At 44.4% G+C, this 18709-nt stretch overlaps 1 protein-coding gene across 1 annotated transcript in view; it reads left to right on the forward strand.

Annotated features, from left to right (window-relative positions):
- IL20RB (interleukin 20 receptor subunit beta) overlaps positions 1–13234 on the forward strand; it is a 194983-nt gene extending 181749 nt beyond the window's left edge. The window contains exons 5-7 of the mRNA XM_069213554.1: positions 5317–5461; positions 8399–8544; positions 9381–13234. Coding sequence (XP_069069655.1) covers positions 5317–5461; positions 8399–8544; positions 9381–9518 — 429 coding nt within the window. The 3' untranslated portion in view covers positions 9519–13234. The remainder of the gene's footprint in view (positions 1–5316; positions 5462–8398; positions 8545–9380) is intronic.
- The last annotated feature ends 5475 nt before the right edge of the window (positions 13235–18709 follow it).

Genomic DNA, 18709 nt, shown 5'->3' on the forward strand with positions numbered 1-18709 from the left:
AGCCCATGTTTTCGAAGGTGTTATCCAGAGTGTTGTCTGCCCTGATGAAATCCGTGAGGAGCTACATCATTTTCCCTGAGGTGGGCGAATTGGCTACAGTGAAGGGTGATTTCTACGCCCTTGGACATATTCCCAACGTCATTGGTGCCATTGATGGGACCCATGTGGCTTTGGTTCCCCCAAGAGACAGGGAGCAGGTGTACAGGAACAGAAAAAATTACCATTCAATGAACATCCAGGTGGTGTGTTTGGCTGACCAGTACATCTCGCATGTAAATGCCAAATTCCCAGGGTCAGTGCATGACGCCTACATCCTAAGGAATAGCAGCATCCCTTACGTGATGGAACAGCTACAGAGACACCGTGTATGGCTAGTGGGGGACTCTGGGTACCCCAACCTGTCGTGGCTACTGACCCCAGTAAGGAATCCCCGGACCAGGGCAGAGGAACGGTACAATGAGGCCCATGGGCGTACTAGGAGGGTGATCGAACGCACCTTTGGCCTCCTAAAGGCCAGGTTTAGGTGCCTGCATATGACAGGTGGATCCCTAATGTACTCACCTAAGAAGGTGTGTCACATCATCGTGGCCTGCTGCATGCTTCACAACCTGGCTTTGCGCCGCCAGGTGCCTTTCCTGCAGGAGGATGGTCGAGACGGTGGTGTTGTGGCAGCTGTGGAACCTGAGGAGAGTGACGAGGAGGAAGACGACGGGGCTGAAACAGACAACAGGGACAGAATCATTGAACAGTACTTCCAATAGGACACAGGTAACATTTCAAAGATAATTTAGTAAATGTGAACTACTCTCCTGCATCTCTGCTGCCTGTCTATTTGCCCCAGTGTATGATGACTGAGTTGTGGCTTTTCCCTCCCTATTTCAGATCTGGGGTCCCCACTACGAGTCCTGTGCTTCGTTTCCCCATGGACTACAGCTTTGTGGCAGCTGTTTGTTGACTTCACCATGTACAAGGACATATTTGCACTGTCATGTCAATTACAATATATTGAAATCACAGCCAGACTCCAGATAGTTTTGTGCAAAATAGCTATTTATTTAAGTGCTCAAAATGGGATGGGTGGTTTCAAGTGGGTGGGGGCTATGGTGAAGGAATGTCCATGGCAGAGTCCAGAGTAACAGTCACACAGGTGCATTGTCCAGAGGCCTGTGGAGAGATGGAGCATGGGCAGTTCAAGGATGGACAGGGTGACAATGTGGGACAGTGGGATGACATCAGGTGGTATCCATTGCTGGCGGGGGTCTTGACATCCTACTCTGTCTTCTTGCGAGATCTCAGGGCCCTCTTGCGGGGTGGTTCTTCTCCTGCAGGAGGTGGGGGTCTGGTGGGCTGCTGCTGTGCGGGGGCCTCCTGTCCACTAGCGCCGGCGGAGGTGGTTGGCTGTTCTTGGTCCAGGCTAGTGGCAGGGGCCCTTGGGTGTTGTTGAGTGTCCGCCCTGGTGTTGACGAGGTCCTGCAGCAGCCCTACCATGGTAACCAGTGTGGTGTTGATGGCTCTGATGTCCTCCCTGTACCCCCGATAGTGTTCCTCCTGCAGTACCTGGATCTCCTGGAACCGGGCCAGTACCGTCGCCATCGTCTCCTGGGAGCGGTTGTATGCTCCCATGATGGTGGTGAGGACCTCGTGGAGAGTGGGTTCCCTGGGCCCGTCCCACCCCTGTCGCACAGCTGCCCTCCGAGTTGCCCTGTTTCCCTGGGCCTCTGCCCCCTGGCCGGTGTGCCCACTACCACTGCCCCCAGGTCCCTGTTGTTGTTGGGGTGGTGGGTTATCCTGGGTGCCCTGTAGTGGTAGACACACCGCAGATTGACGCGCCCTGGAGACAGAGGCATGGGCCCGCTGGGTGGGAGCTGTGCTGGTGTTCCCAGAGGGGTTTGGGTCTGTAGTGGCCTGGGCCTGTGTGAGGGGAACCGACTGTCCAGAGGTCCCCGATGGTCCCGGCTGGTCATCGGTGTCCAGGTCGACAGAGCTGCTGTCATCGCTGACGGCCTCTTGGGTGGGGGGTGTGGAGAATTCTGGCCCCTCCGCCGCGGTGTGTTGACGGTCGGGTCCTGCAGGGGTATAGAGGTATGGTTATAGTTTCAATGTGTGGCATATGGGTGTATCTATGGGTTCTCGTGTCCCCAAGTGCTGGCATTCGTGTGTGGGGGCTTTGGTGAGGGTGGCTTGTGGGGGGGATGTGTATATGCATTGGGCATGCTTTCGTGATGGGTGTCCATGCTTAGTGGACGCATGCAGGCCTAGGTTTTGGGATGTGTGGGTTGTGATGGTGAGACATTGGCGGGGAATAGGTGTGCTGGGGGTGGGGGTGAGGATGGTGGTGGGGGTGAGGATGGTGTTGGGGGTGGGGGTGAGGGTGGGGTTCGAGGATGGGGGTGAGGGTTGGGGTATGATTTGGCATGCAGGTGGGGGGGAAGCAGTAGTGAAGCTTCAACTTACCAGTATCCATTCCTCCGCCGACTCCTGCGAGGCCGTCAGGATGCAGGATGTTCAAGACTTCCTCCTCCCATGATGTGAATTGTGGGGGTTGAGGTGGGGGTCCTCCGCCAGTCTTCTGCACGGCGATGTTGTGCCTGGATACCATGGAACGCACCTTCCCCCGTAGGTCGTTCCATCGCTTCCTGATGTCTTCCCGATTTCTGGGGTGCTGTCCCACAGCGTTGACCCTGTCGACAATCCTCTGCCATGGCTCCGTCCTCCGGGCAATGCTGGTGTATTGTATCTGTGTGCCGAACAGCTGGGGCTCTACCCGAACGATTTCCTCCACCATGACCCTGAGTTCTTCGTCTGTGAAGCGGGGTTGTCTTTGGGGTGCCATGGGGTGGTGTGTATGATGTGTGGGGTGGAGTATGTGTAGTTAAGTGTGTTGAGTGTGGTGGTGTGTGTTGTTTTGTGTGTGGATAGTGTGTGGGTGATGGGGTTGAGTGGCTGTGGCTGTTAGTTTGTGGATGCTGGTGTCTCGCTCTGGCCTTCTTTCAGAATTTTTTTGCGTAGGGGTTTGTGGGTGATGTGGGTGGGTGTTTTATATTGTATTGTGTGTGTGGGAGTGGTGTGTGTATGTGTATCAGGTGTGTGGGATTCAAATCGTCCAATGTGGCTGGGTTTTGTTCGTTTGTGTGTATTCTGACCGCGGCGGTGTGTCCCGCCAATGGAATTCCGCGTTTGAATGACCGCCGCGTGGATTCGTGGGTCGTAATGGCATGGGCGTATTTCTGTTGGCGTGGCGGTGGAGGTTTTGTCACCTCCACCTTTCCGCCGACCGCTGGTCTGGCGGTCGGTTGTGGCTGTCGGATTTTCGGAGGTTTGCCTTCTGCGGGTCAGAATGACCGTGGCGGGTTTCCGCGGCCGCGGCGGTGTTATGGCGGTCTTCTGACCGGCGGTAAGTGCATTTTACCGCCGGGGTCAGAATGACCCCCATAGTCTTTGGAAACCGTCACATCTAAGACCAAACACATTGCTGCTGTTGCATAGAGAAAATCCATGCATCTTAGTTACTGTGTGGAAAAGATTGATGCATCGCTTCCACTGTAAAGATCAACACTGACGCAACCAGGATTAAGGTACTTTGGTACACCAGGCCCAAAGTGGTCCATGTAGCTGTCCCATGCTCCACCGCAGTCATCCTTAACTTTTGACTTTGTCCGGCTTGCCCAGGTATCCCCTTTGGCACTTCTTGTTTTCAAGCACTATTTTGTAGTTTATTCTTTAAAAAATCATATCTCAAGTTCTACTTATTGTTTTTTTGTCGTTTTGTGTTTTATTTATTAAAACTAAGTTATATTTTTCTAACCAGGTGTGGTATATTTTTGTGTAGCATTTTCACTGTTTTACTCTTTGAAGTGTTGCACAAATACTTTACACATTGTCTTCTGAGCCAGACTGCTCAGAGGTTGAACACAAGTTAATTTATGGTGTTTTGGTGACTTACCCTGACTAGGATTGTGGTTGCTGCTTCATCAGGGCTCAACCCTAGTTAACCAGTAGCCCAATTTCTAACAATATGTATGGACCATGTTATGATATACTGATTTGTATAGTGCATTAATCACCTGTGAGTGTATCACTGTGCTTACCAGGAAGGTAGCTGGAGGACTCCCTGGAGGTTTTTTGAAAAGCCAGGTCTTCAGCTTCTTGCCGAACTCAACAGGTGATGAGTAGGCTCTGACATATTGTGGGAGGTTGTTCCATGCTTTGGTGAAGATGTAAGAAAATACACAACTTGCTGTGCTGCTCCACTACCTTGTATACGGGATATGTGTGCAAGTGAGAGTCTGGCCGAGCAGAGGTAATGGGGACTGTTGAAAATGTATGAGGCTGTTGAGGTATGTGGGGCAAATATTGAGCAGTACTTTGTACGTGTGGGTGAAGAGTTTGATTTGGGTGCATTTGTGTACGGGAGACCGTGGAGTTCTCTGAGGTGTGGTAAGCTCTCGGAACAGCGAGGTACATTGAGGATAAGCCTTGCTGCTGCATTCTGGATTGTTTGGAGTCTTTTCCGGAGCTGTTTGGTGTCTCCAGAATAGAGTGTGTTTCCGTAGTTGAGTCTGCAGGTTGTGAGTCCCTATGGTACCGTTTTCCTGGTGTTCTCTGGTAGCCATTTGAAGATTGTTCACAGTATCCTCAGGATGTGAAAGCAAGTGGAGGCCACTGAGTTGACTTGGACAGTCATGTTGAGTTTGTCATCTAAGGTGATTTCTAGGTTTTTGGCTTGGCCTTAGGAGCGGGTCCTAGATCTGCTATCTACCAAAAGGAGTCCTGTGGATATGTCTTCATTTAAAAGACACTATGCATTGCGGTGTGTGGTGAGCTTCATGTTTATATTCCACCGATGGTACCATTATTCTCTATATTTTACAGCTGAAGGAGTACTTTAAAATACTTTCAACAAAGGAAGCAGTATTCTGTTACTCAAAAGTCATGGACTTTGTGAGTGGTGAGCTTTATTTTTATGTGTTATTGACAGTAACATTATTTAAAGTACTGTAAAAGAACTAATTTCCCTGTGCTCCATCACTCAGACAAAGGTAGAGATTAAAACAACTCAAAGTGTGGGTGGAGAAATGAAGAAAGCAACCCAATGAATGCGAGAGATGGAGAGAATGCACAAGATAATATGGAGTAAAACCAGTGAGGGAGCTAGAGAGGACCAGAAAGTTAGCTAGGCAGTAAAATACACTGTGCTGTTTGTGCATCATCCTAGGCGTGTTGTTAACACTGGTTGAAAAGGTATCTGCGTTTGTGCCTTATTGTGAATAATGAGTATAACTTCTAACACTAATCCACTTGTGTCCGTGAGTACAGAGCAAGACTATGAGGACCAGCCAGACCCCGTTTCACCTCGACACTGTGGAAGCAGGGATGGAGTATTGTGTTAAAGCTCAAACCTATGTGCCAGCTATTCACCGCTACAGCAACTTCAGTACTCCTGTGTGCATTACAGTGCCAGGTAACTAATCAGTGTTACTGGAGACTATCACAAAAGGGGACACGCTGGCCTATAAATTAAATTGTTGCTTGCTAATGACTCTCAACAATAGATGAGGAAATGTGCCAATTAAAATAAGATTCAAAACAGCATTTTAAATAGCTTGACTCAAGGAGGCTCGAAATCAGTAATTTTGGAAACCACCAAGATTCATTAAAATATGAAAGTGCAATACAGAAGGCAAAATATCAAAGTCAATCCAAATACAAATTATTTCTGTCATAAGCATAAAACTCAGGAACCATTTAAAGTGGAAGCAGTATAGACCCAACCTAATAATTGTCTAAAAGTCCAAACTATGCAGTAAATCAATAGAAAATTTGTCAGCGTCCCTAACTCAGAGAAAGGGCACAAAAGACCTCTGGGTCATCCACAAAAACGTACTTTTATAAAGAAATTCATCATGGAAGGAAATGGAAACCACACTGTCACTATAGGGTGAGCAAATGTATCAATATATCACAAATCGTGAAACGTCATAAGAAACACAATTGTGGTAGTATCCCCCCTAAATGAATATTAGTGAATCTCTCCTGACCTAATGTCACTGGATGTGTTAGAACAAATTTAGTTACATAAACAATAGCAGCCTTAAAAATGAATAACCCTACAATATACAGAACATGATGCGACCTTGGAGAGCAAGAATATCCCCCTTGCTCACATTTACCACTAATCAGATGGTAAATATAAGTGAAATAGTCCTTGAAATCGAGGAAAACCTGTGCTTTTCACCACGGTAATCGCAGTGCAGCATGGGTATTACCGAATTTGAGGACTAAAACTTGTAACTGTCAAACCACGAGAAGATCCCAGCTCTAATCGTTAAGTCCGTCCTCAGTATCTCCCCACAGAGTCTGTAGCCAACTCGTGATCATGGCCAAAGTAGAAGCACTAATCTTCTATAATATGCATTCAAGTTCTTCACCAGTGGATCTGAATGCACCTAAATAATTCCAAAAAAAAATAGAAGTGCATGAATTCAAAGGAAGCAATTATCAAAAACTCAAATATTAAATTCAACTCTGTGTAAGAAAACCCTACTTATACCAACTCAGGCTATGCACAACACATAAGGCCCCTTTATGGTAATGTGCACTGTATTAGCATTAGCAGTCAGCTCGTAAGACTGGCAAGAACCAGAACAGACTCCTCAGAAGAAAGAATACCGGTGCTTCGGGGCCTGCTGCAAAGGTTCCAGTGGATTTCACAGTGTGAAACCCACTTTCCGCAGATGTACGTCTGCTGCAGCAGTAAGTACTGTATATTTTAGTGCAATATAGTAAGACATAGCAAAATATGGTCTATGCCGAAAGTGTGGATGATTAAAGATCGCAATACTAAAAGAAACACTGTACTGAAGAACTCAGGTAATCCACTTTGTACGACAATAACATATTGAATTTGCCTATGATGTCATAAAGTGGACTCACTTGTGGGCCTGACGCGTTAATTGCAGCAGCAGAAAGTAAGATATTCACAATAGTGATAATACATCAGAGTAGTATTAACCTATGTACATCATGCAAGGAAAATTTGATTCTGCAAGCTATGACTGTTCACATCACGCTTTAGCATTGAGTCAATGGACCTCATTTTATTTACAAAGCTAGACAAATATCTTGAAATGCTCCTAAATTTCAGGTGTGCAATCATCAATTATAATTCCGTTACCATCTCATGGACCAAGTAATTTACAAAGGGCCATCTTCTTTTCATACAAATCTGAAACTACAACTGCTTGATAAATGAAAATAGGCAACCATTTTTAGGTATCAGTTTTCCATTTGACTTGCTGGAATCAAGTGGGTCTTCAGTACGTTCCAAATACTATAATAAACGTATTTCCTTAGGCCTCATTCCTGCCATTGTCTCTCAGAACTCTCCCCAGAATTTCTGATGGTGCTGTAGCACCTGCTGCAGCCCTTGGTCAAGCGTCAATGGCCACAGAGTTGTTTGAGTCCGCTAACATGGGGTGTAGTTATACTTTGTTGAGTGTATGATGTAAGTCAGTTGGGTGAAGGGCACCTTCCTTGATGGTTAAAGGGGGTGGCTGGTGATGCTGGATCCCATGAGCCTCTCTTCGATAGTGGGGCTTATTGGAGTACCAGTAAAAGTGTTCAATTAATATGTTGTATTAACAGGTATAACTAAAACTGCTAGTAGAAAAAGTAAGAAAAAAACACGACTACGTTAAACAGTAACCACTCGGATATTTATTTCAAACACAAAAAGAAACCTGTCATGATATTTAGATTTCTGTCTTAGAGAGCCAGAGGAAAAAACATTCTATTTGATGAGTATCGCCTTACACCACGTTTTGGGTCAAACACTCCAAAATATAATATTGCTCTGCATTTTTCCATGTTGAGGTTCATGCTTTTTCATATGTTCATCTAATTTGTTTTTGGAGAGATTTATTTGAATATCCTCGTTATCCTTTTCAGTGCATTCGGTCTCTTATTTCAGTATTACAACCAGAAAGATGTGCCACTATTATTCCATTAAAAAATAGAATATATTTAATATAATATGAATAATCATACACAATATCCTTCCGCCAAATTGTTTTTTTAAATTTATACTTATTGTTGTCTCTGTGTCTAGATGAAAAACGTGCCAAGGTTGTGTTATCTCTCTTTTTGAAAAATGATAATGCTGTTAGCGTTTATTACTCTGTTGGTGTTATTATCGAGCGTCCAGATTATAAAGAAATAAATAGATAAAAATTGTTTACTGGCGCATCAATTACCAGAGTTGTGGTACTCATTATTACACCATTGATTAGTTTCTGTAATGCATGTTGAACATTGAATTGGATGGATCTGTAACTACAGAAATTATTTGCCCTGTCTGAGCCAACCTCTCAGAGTCTCACCCCAAAGTCTTTCCTCCCAGGTTCCACAGACTCTGTGCTGACCATTGGACTCCTCTCACTCTTTGCGTTCATCGTGGCGATCGTCGTCCTGCCGTTCTTGGGATGGAAGGCGCATAAAATGTTGCGATACAGCTTCTGCCCTTCAGTCATCATGCCAGAAACCTTGGTAACTTGCTTTTCGCGTTATTTTGGAGTCACACTTGCGCTTGTGGGGATGATGTTGGACTGGCTGGGCAAGGCACTTCCCCAGCTTAACGACCAGTACGTCTGCTCGGTTCATTTCTGGCTTGACAGTGCAGAACATGCGTGTGACCTAGCCTTGTTTTTCGTGCCTCAGTTCCACACCTGCTGAATCCTAATCAGCCATTGGTCAAAGTAGTCCATTTGTAGCAGTGCACAGGGACTCACTGTGGCAGAGTGTGAGCACTGCATCTCCTATGGGTCTTGGGGAGTTAATTTAGCCTGTGCCCTGGCATGGTAGACAGTGCCAGCCGAGTATAGGTGACTCTGCTACTACTGCTCCAGGTTCAAGGGATAGATCATGCATCGCCTGTGGGTCCTTTGTAGCGCTTCCTGGGCTTAGCAACAACCGCCTATCATATGAGTCTAGCTCAGATCTCACCAGGGTTTCTGTGCAGTTTAAGAATTAAAAAATTACCTGCTTAGACTTCGCTCTGGAGATGATCTTGAGATGTTGTTTGTCCCTCTCATTGACCTTGTACATGCTCCTAAGGTCCTGATACGTCCTTCTACCTCTAAGCATAGTGTCTGGTATTTCCATTGTCGAGAACGGACATATTGCATTAATCTGAACATAGCTGGAACTGCAGGAAGGGCTGGAAAACCTATTGAGTTATAGACAATGAATGTACGACAAACAGTTAAAACAAATGATATTCCCGCATTAATAAACCCATTCTAAAATGTTAAAAGGAGTAAGTGCGTCTTAGGTTCCGGTAATGAGAATTTGTCTTAAGCTCTTGTCTTTTACTTCTTTTGCAGACTGTGACTGATTCTCCACGGAAGCTAATCTGTCCAAAAAGCTCTCCCTTAGAAGAGTATGTGGAAAAATGCACTGTGGTGGTAGGGACTGTTGCCGCGGATGAACTGCACCACCTCTGTATGCAAAAAACACTGTAAAAACAAATTCGACCTCCCTGTAATGGGTGGCTAATTCATGTTGCATTAATAGTGTTAAAGGACTACTATTTATTACATACCCCTCAGGGAGGAGCGTCGAAGTGCACCTGGTACAGTGGCATCTTGAAGCCTACACATGGCCCAACCCTCCTGGGTATGCTTTCTTCCATCTACTTGTTGGAACTTACAGAGCCCTGATCATTGGTTGGTGATGCTCACTGCAGTGACATCAGATTGGTCCAATAGATGAAACCAAGCCTTTTATTGAGACAATAATTATTTTACTGAGAAGGGCTCATGGACACTTGGTGAGGGACTTCTGTACTATCTTGAGATTTGCACATGAACCTTTTTCAAATAAAACCTTAGCTTTGTAGTACACTTTCTCAGAGTACCTTCAAACCTCAACGTTTTCTGTATAGGTTAGGTATGGGAAGACTCCAAACAGCAAAGGAGTGGCGATGAGCAGTCTTAAGTTTTTTGACTCACATGAAACAAAGCATGAAAATTAAGACTTAGGGCCTCATTTATGAGGTCCTAGCGAAACATTGCACCACCAGAGCGTCATTTCTTATACGCTCCGGTGGCTCAGAGTGCCAGACCATATTTACAAGGCAATGCAAAGCTACCTTGCATGGCTTTTCATGGCCTTGTGAATACGGAGCTCTTCTACACATAACATTGCATGAAAGGGGTGTACCAGGGCTGTTGTTGTAGGTGTTCCCTTGCAACACCCATAGAACCGAAGGAATCTGAAGCATTCCCAGATTTACAAGTCTGGGAATGTGTCAGATTCCTATACCACCTCAGGGGTGGCATACAAATGATGCAATGGTGAGAAATATCTTTATTTCCCCACATTTTTTTCTCTTTCTATATATGCTGCATTCTGCAGCACACATAGAAAGAGGAAAATACCTTTTGTGATTGTTTTTGTGCAAGAAGGTTTCCCTTGCTGCACAAAAGCAATCACCCTCAACGCAGGTATCCGTGCACCATTACACCTAAGCCGCAATTTGTGCATCACCACAGGAGAGCACAGAAATGTGCCTTATTCTTGTATATATGATGCATTTCTGCCATTTTCCGGTGGCGCAGGATGGAATAGCAAAGCACATGCTGCGCCGTCCTGCACCACGGGCCTCATGAATGGGGCCCCAGCTTACATGGAGCTGGCTCTATGAACTAGATAATATGCTTTCATTTCTGTCTGATGGGTTTCCTACTGTCCTAGACAATACAAGAAAGTCAATGTCAGCTGACGCAGAGTAGAGAAATCACATGGTGACTTGGAGCCTGATAGGTACCTACTTTAAACTGGTACTCAGTTGATCAAGACTGAGATAAGTATAATGCACTTATCAAGAGAAAGAGTGTACCTGTTTACCACCTTCCCGTTAAAAGCATAGAGTTAGTGCAGGTAAGAGAAATTGAGTAGCATGTTTGAGCATGATTTATATGCAAGTGTATACTGACATAAATGTTTTAACCAAGAGATGGAGTGGGAGTGTATGCTAGGGGATGACCTCAGAAAAAGTATTTTTCATATGTTGGCCATAAAGAACAACCGAGAGCATGTCATGAGTCTTTACTGCCTTGGATTATTTAAGTGGCAAATAGTAAAGCATTTATGCAGCACAACAACAGTAAAAAAGTGAAACAAATCCCAATACAATCCCAAACCAATTTAGAAACATAGTGAAAAGTTTAATAAATAAAATGAGACCAACACAGCAAAAATCCAATCAGTAGAACAGGATATATTACATTTATAAGTAAAAATATTTTCAGTAAAAATAGCACCAAGAAGCAGAAAGTGCTATATGATCACACTGCTCCCACACATTCATAAGTTCAGGCCAACAAAGACAGCGGGCAGGTTGAGAACAGGAAAAAGTCTGGCCTGCTGAGAGTCGGACCTTATGTCCTCGGTGCAATGCCTGTTCGGCGTTGCTTTGTCAGGTTTCCAATCTGTCTAAATGAGGGTTTCCACTGTGTGGCGATGCTCTGTCACTTTGTGTCAGTTCCAATGAAGGTTTCAGCTGTGTAGGAAGGCTTTGTGGGGGTTTTCCTCATTCGACATTGGTTCCGATGAAGCTTGAAGTTGTGCAGCGAGGCAGAAGGACTTCGCACTGCATCGGTCCGATTAAGCTTTCAGCTGTGCAGCAGGCTTGTGTCACTCGCTGTTAGTTTTGATGAGGTTTTCATCTGTACTGCAAGGTTTTGTGGGACTTCAAGTCACTCGGTGTCAGTTCCAATGAAGCTTTCATCTGTGCACTGAGTCTTTGCTGGGCTTTGCGTCTGATTTCATAGAACCTCAGTTAGGCTAGGAGGAGTTCTCTCTGATGCCAGCCAAGGGTTCAGGACCTGGAGAGGCACTTCTTGGGGATTAGATGCTCATTCAAGCAGAGGCCAGCAGGGCTCTGGCAGTATTAGTTACAGATCAGGGCAGAGCCAGTTGTACTACACTATAGTGATATACAATACTATACACTGGGTCTTACAAGTAAAGTAAATGTGCTAATTGGGTGTAAGCCAATTCTGCCATGTTTTAAGAAGGGAACAGAAGCACTTTAGCATTGGATAACAGTGGTAAAGTGCACAGAGTCCTAAAAGCCAACACATATGGGTTCAGAAAACAGGAGGAGTGAAGGCAAAACATTAAGGAATGACCCTGCAGAAAGAGACACGTACAACAGTGGTACAGGGTGAACTAATACTGTGTTTCCTTCAAGAACAGGGAGAGATGTCCTTCAGGATGTGGACATGGATACAAGTGCCTTATGCATAAAGTCTCCCAAGTAAACAGGCTAGCCATGGACTGCTCAGGATTCCTGCATCAGTATACAGGAGTGAACAGGACAGAAGTCAATGAGAAAAGGCATTATTCTACTTTCTGGTAGAATGTCTGGAAACACTCCAGCCAGGACATTGTGAAGTAAATTGTAAATCTTCATAGGAGAAAGTGCGGCTGTGTTTTAGAGTTGTTTGGTGGTGAGAAAAAAAAAAACTTTATGCGAGAAATACTAAACCCCTTGATGAAACCATTGGCAGAATGCCATCCACCAGGCACCTAGTGATGGAGGAAATTCTGCCAATAGAATTTGCTTCAGATTCATATTTTTCCAAAATCTGGGAGTTTTCTATTACAACTATTTTATAAATCGGGCCTGAGATGCCAATTGATTACCAAATGTGATACATGCAGTACCGAGCTGTAAAACCAGGAAAAATATTAATTCATGACCAAAACCAGGTCTGAAGAATTAGCAAAGAATTTTAGAGAATATCCCAGATGTAATTTGGAAAATGCTAATTTAAGGGAATTAATACATTTCTATCCTGAGGTTTATGCTCTATAAATGTTCAAAAGTGTGAATGTTTGTACTGATGGCCAAACTCATGACCCATAATTTAAGAATAAGTTGTGTTTTACCTAAATCTACCTCACCGACAAATAATTCCCTTCATCCTTTGGCACTGTATATTATCTACAAAGCAATGCGTATCGTTAGTGAAAAATCATTTTATTGTGACTTTGACTGGAGACTAATAATAACAACTTGTTCTTAAACAGGTTGATTACATTTCAGGGGTTTTAACACTATAATTCAACACAATGAGGTGTTCTTGAAGTGCCTTGAAAATACTGGCTATGTAAATGCATTTTATGTTTGTCTCCATAGTAAGTAAAGTACCTTTTTTGAGAAATAGAATTATTGTTGTCATGTATGCGTTTTTGTAGTTGTTTTTCTTGGAGTTAGAGTTCTCCATGGCACCTACTGACTCAGAATTCACTCACTATTTCCCTCCCCCATAAAGGTGGGCTGTTAGAAACTCGTAAGGCGGCCCAGCATTGTAGCATGCTGCGCTGCATGACGGGTAAAAGGCAGCACATTGCTATATCTACAAAGACTGGCCTGCGGCTAGTGTCACCGCACGCGCAGGTGCGCAAACTGGCTGCACTGTGCCAGCAAAACCTGGCAGCATGGTGCAGAGGAGAATGTGCACTGTACGGCATAGAATTTGTTCAGGAGACATTCCCTTCCAGTACAAACCCCTATTCTTAAACAATTGCAGAAGAGCAGACAGGTGAGATGTGTGTTTTGCACGTCAACACACGTATTGGTTTCTGGCGGAAATCGGCACATCCCACTCCTTTACACTGCTTTATTTGGTATTAGATTTTGATAAAAAAGTTAATTCAGGCTGTGTTAGTGGATTGGGCTGTGCCAAAGTCCGTTTTTGTGCTGATCAGACCCCAGTAGCAACATGTGGCGCAAAGCGGCCTAACCAACTTTTACCCGGGATTCTAATCGCAGGTGGCTAGCACCGGTGCAAAGCCTTAGTCTGGGCCATAATTTAATGATGTGGCTGAGGGCGCCGGAGGGAAACTGAAGCGAGAGGAGAGTAGAGAATACTGAGTAAGGGTCCGATCGTGTTGCACAACAAGGCCAGGATGGTAACTCCGCACCCTCAAATGACCATTTCTAGGTGAAATCGTCCTTCCAATACTGCAAGTTCTGGAAATTAGGAGTAACATGTAAGCTGTCAAATTACTACACGTGTTTCAGCTCCTGCCCTTATATATGGCATTTCAGTTCAAAAGACCAAATAACTGAATTATTAAGTAAATACATATTTTCCCCATTATCTAGCTATGTAGTCGGCATGCATTCCACCTCCTCTTAGAAGGTGCAGCTCTGCCCAAGGGTAATCCTAGAAACCTGAAACCTGTTTATTCTGGAAACTAGAGTTTATGGCATATTACATATTTGAAAGTAATATTTCATAACAAAGAATGGGGAGAAAAGGATTTTAAAAAGCAGAGCGCAAAATTAAGAAGAGGGGAAAAAAAGAGGGGAAAAAATGAATAAGAAAAAAATGCCAAAGAAGAGAAAAGGAGTAAAAAGTGGATCTCGTGTATTTGAAAGTGAAACCAGAGGGGTTTCGCCATCCTAAGTAAATCAGAGAAGTGAAACAAAGAAGAGCGAAAGAAAGATCAGATTAAATACAAATGTTTGGAACTGTAGCAACGGCCTGAAAGGCTACAGAAAAAAATGGAATGTAGGTGAAAAACGGAGGTGTAAGGGGAAGTGTATGGGCAGAATGTGAAAACACACATGGAATAGTAGTGTACAGAGAAAAGGAAGGTGGAAATGGGTCTTTCAAGGAGTAACAATACCAAGAAGACATTTGGGAAAAGTCCACAGTGAAATTGCTTAATAAGTTAAATGCTTGGTGCTGGTATCTGTGTGATCTCTATGTCACGAGTTACGAGTTCTTCCAGACCTCCCCAGCTTTCATCCAATATAGTGAATTCAAGTAAGACCTGCTGTTTACAGTTCTTAGAAATGGTAAAAGTTGTCGTACTAGACCTTATATACAAAAGAAGATATTATTACGAAACATATTCTGAGGCTAAGGTCAGTTTATGTACATAGTTCCTCATTTCAGTATTCAATGGCATACCTGTCAACCTCTTGATTCAAAAGTGCAGATGAAGTCAAGCATTTAAGACCGTGATGCTATCAAGGTGAATGGAGGATGAACACCTTTTTGGGCCAGAGATACAAGTTTTGATTGCGGGGACCCCATTACACCCCATTAAAGTGTACAATGGCATTTTGTCTGTCAGAGAGGTGAACAGAAGTAAAAAATAAACAAGCATTGGCAAAGCCAATAGATCTAGCCTATGCAAGAGCTATAGGCTTTGCCAATGTGTTTTAGCCTTGTTTTACACCAGTGTGGCTGCTGCTCACCATGGCTAAAAGTTAGTGGCACGGAGGAATGTCGTAGAGTGTAATGGCTAAGAATGGGGTAGAGTTTTGTAGAGTGGAGTGGCAGAGAATGTTGTGTATTGGAGTGGCATAGTGTGGAGTCGTGTAGAGTGGCATACACAGGAGTGGCATAGAGTGGACTGGTGCAGAGTGCATTGGCATAGAGTGTTGCAGAGTGCGGTGGCATTGAATTCAGTGGCTTACAATGCAGTGTTGTAGAATGCAGTGGGGTGGGCAGTGGCACAGAGTAGAGTAGAGTGGCATAGAGTGCAGTGGCATAGAGTGCACAGTAGAGTTGCGTGGCATAGAGTGCAGTGGCATAGAGTGGTACAGAGTAGACTATAGTCTCGTACAGTGCAGTGATATAGAGTGTAGTGCTATAGAGTGTAGTGCTATAGAGTGAAGTGCTGTAGAGTGGAGTAGCATAGAGTGGAGTAGTGGATAGTAGAGTGGCATAGAGTTCAGTGGTGGAGAGGGCAGTGTTGCAGAGTAGAGTGTCAGAGTGCAGTGAGGTGTGTAGAGAACAGTGACATAGAGTACAGTGATGCAGAGTAGATTGTAGTAGCGTAAAGTTAAATGATCAAGAGTTCAGTTATGGAGAGTGCTGTGGTTAAGAGTTGAGTGGCATAGAGTGCAGTGGCAATAGAGTGGAGTGGTGCAGAGTAAAGTGCAGTTGCGTAGAGTGGATTGTTTCAGAGTAGAGTGAAGTGACGTAGAGCGGAGTGGTGCATGGTAAAGTGCAGTTGCATAGAATGGCATAGAGTGTAATGGCGTAAAGTGGTGTACAGTTCAGTGGCAAAGAGTGCAGTGGTGCAGAGTAGATTAGAGTGGTGTACAGTGGATTGGCAAAGGGTGCTGGGACATTGAGTTGAGTGTTACAGAGTAAAGTGCACTGGCATAGAGTGCAGTGTTGCAGAGTGTTGTAGAGTACAGCCCTGTAGAATGGAGTTGTGCAGAATAAATTGGTGTGGGCTGGACTGGTGTAGAGTGCAGTGGTGTTGAATAGAGCGGCAAAGCGTGCATTGGCATAGAGTAAATTGTATAGGGTAGAGAAGAGAAGTGTAGTCTGAAGTGGCGTAGAGTGGAGTGGGGCAGAGTGCAGTGATGTGGAGTAGTGCAAAGTGAAGTAGTGCAGAGTACTGCAGTGGCGTAGAATGGTGCAGAATAGAGTGGCATAGAATTGGGTATTGATGGTTTGTTAGCACACTGGAATTGCAGATAACACATTTCAATTAAAATGACCATTACATTTGCACAGACATTCAGTTTTACTAATAAATCTATACAGTGCACAGATGAAAATGTGTGGAAATTGCATTACCTACGGTAATGATTTGTTTTTGATCATATTATGGTATTCGATTCCAATACACTTCAGATATAACAAAAAAAGTGCTTTATTGTGTTCCTAATTCGGATATATTCTGAAATACTTGCACAATTTATTTAAATGTTGTCATGAGATAGAAAGAAACTCTTTCCTACCCCCAGTATCCAGCAAGATTGTCACATAAAACCTCTCACATTGGCGTCAGATAAAGAAAAGTAAACAAGCACCTTTGGAAGACAGTGCCTGACATTTGACCTCTGTTTTTGAATGCACAGCAAGTGTGATGAGATAAGAACAAGATGTACAGACCTGTTAACATAAAGGGAGCAGTCCGAAGGATGCTACAAATAAGGTTTTGGGAAGGGAAGGGCCGAACTCAAGCCGGACAGCTTAAAAAAATAAAGTCAGTAAATGGAAAGTAAGAACATGTGAGTTACAAACCACAAAGCCAATGGTAATCAACAGGCAAAATGCATTCCTTGGCCAACTTTCTAAATGTCCCCGAGATGTCTTTAGCAAACTAGACAGCTGTGCTGTCTGGTAGACTGCGACTTTAAAAGAGTGTTATGTCCGCCGAAAGTGAGTGATTTGACAGCAATGCAAGAGTGACTTTGCTGCCTCTATTTGTGCCTCTAAATGCCTTCACTGCCAGTCTCTGTTCTTCCATCTCCACTGTCTATGTTCTTTGCTTTGTTCACCTCATGTGTGTCCAACCCTGCCCCACCTGGGTTCTTTGTCTCTCAGTCAGCCACCAATGTCTGTATTCTGCCCTGTCCCTGTTGCATTCCTAATAGCCAAGACCTGGGTTCAAAGTTCATGTGATAGCATCACCAGCATCTCTTTAAATTTCATCCTCTGACTCAAATATCAAAACAGAATTTCTGAAACTTCTACATGGATTACTTTCCTTTCAGTCTTAAATTGTGTTAAACGGAAAGAGAAGGAAACATATTTAGGGGCATATTTACACTATTTTTGTGCCGAATTTGCATAATTTGTTTTACGCAAATTCAGCGCAAACTTAACTCCATATTTATATTTTGACGCTAGACCCGTCTAGCATCAAAATATTGGAGTTAAAGTCATTTTTGGATGCGTGAAATCACCTTGCGTAAAAGAGATGCAAGGTAGGCGTTCCCGTCCAAAAAATGACTCACGGCCTCTAGTGCCTTATTTAACCTCCCATTCAAAAAAGGTGCACGTGGGGAGGCGGGCCTAAATAATGGCGCTAAGCCTGCTTACTGCCTTTATTTAACACCTGGATCAGGGCAGGCATCAGGGGACCTGTGGACCCATTTCCATGGTCAAACACCATGGAAAGAGCCCACTGGTGCCCACCCCAAGCCCCAGGAACACCCACATCAGAGGAACACCAGGGGATGGGGGACCCCATACCAGGTAAGTATGGTAAGTAGAGGTAAGTATTTTGAAAAAAATAATTAAAGTGCCATAGGGGCCATGAAATGGGTCCCCCTACATGGCAGGGTGCAATGGCAATGCCCAGGGGACCCTTGTCACCTGTGCTGACCATTGGAGTGGTGGGCATGAGCCCTGTCTTTTATAATACAGGAGTCATGTGGTAAGGATGGTTTTGCGTCAGGAAGTGACGCTAGGCTGGTTAAAGGCATCTTTTTTGGACCTAACCAGCCTAGCTTAATTTTTGGGTGGAAAGCCCCCTTCCCCTATACTGCCACCCCTACCCGGCTAACATAATTTTCCTAGATGTTAGCCCACCCTTTGCGCTAACTTGCGGGATTCCATAAATTTGGCACCCGGCTGGCACTCTGGAATGAAGCAAACCAGCACTATACTTTTTGACGCAAAACTGCGTTTGCGCAGTTTCACGTCAAGAAGTATAAATATGGGACTTACTTTATCATTTGGTACATTTCTGGGGACATGGTTGGTGGCCCAAGGTAAGAGCCACTTACTGGCCTTTCAACTGTTTTTTTGCATCACATTGTATGGTTGGAGAGGTAGCAGGCATTTGGAGACTGACTGTGGCGACTGGCCTTTGTTGCCTGACCATAGGAGCCAGAAATAAGCAACAGTACGCTAAACCATTTTCAGTACTTAAAATA

The sequence above is a fragment of the Pleurodeles waltl genome, chromosome 11 (assembly GCF_031143425.1).
Source record: "Pleurodeles waltl isolate 20211129_DDA chromosome 11, aPleWal1.hap1.20221129, whole genome shotgun sequence".
NCBI classification, from domain to species: Eukaryota; Metazoa; Chordata; class Amphibia; order Caudata; family Salamandridae; genus Pleurodeles; species Pleurodeles waltl.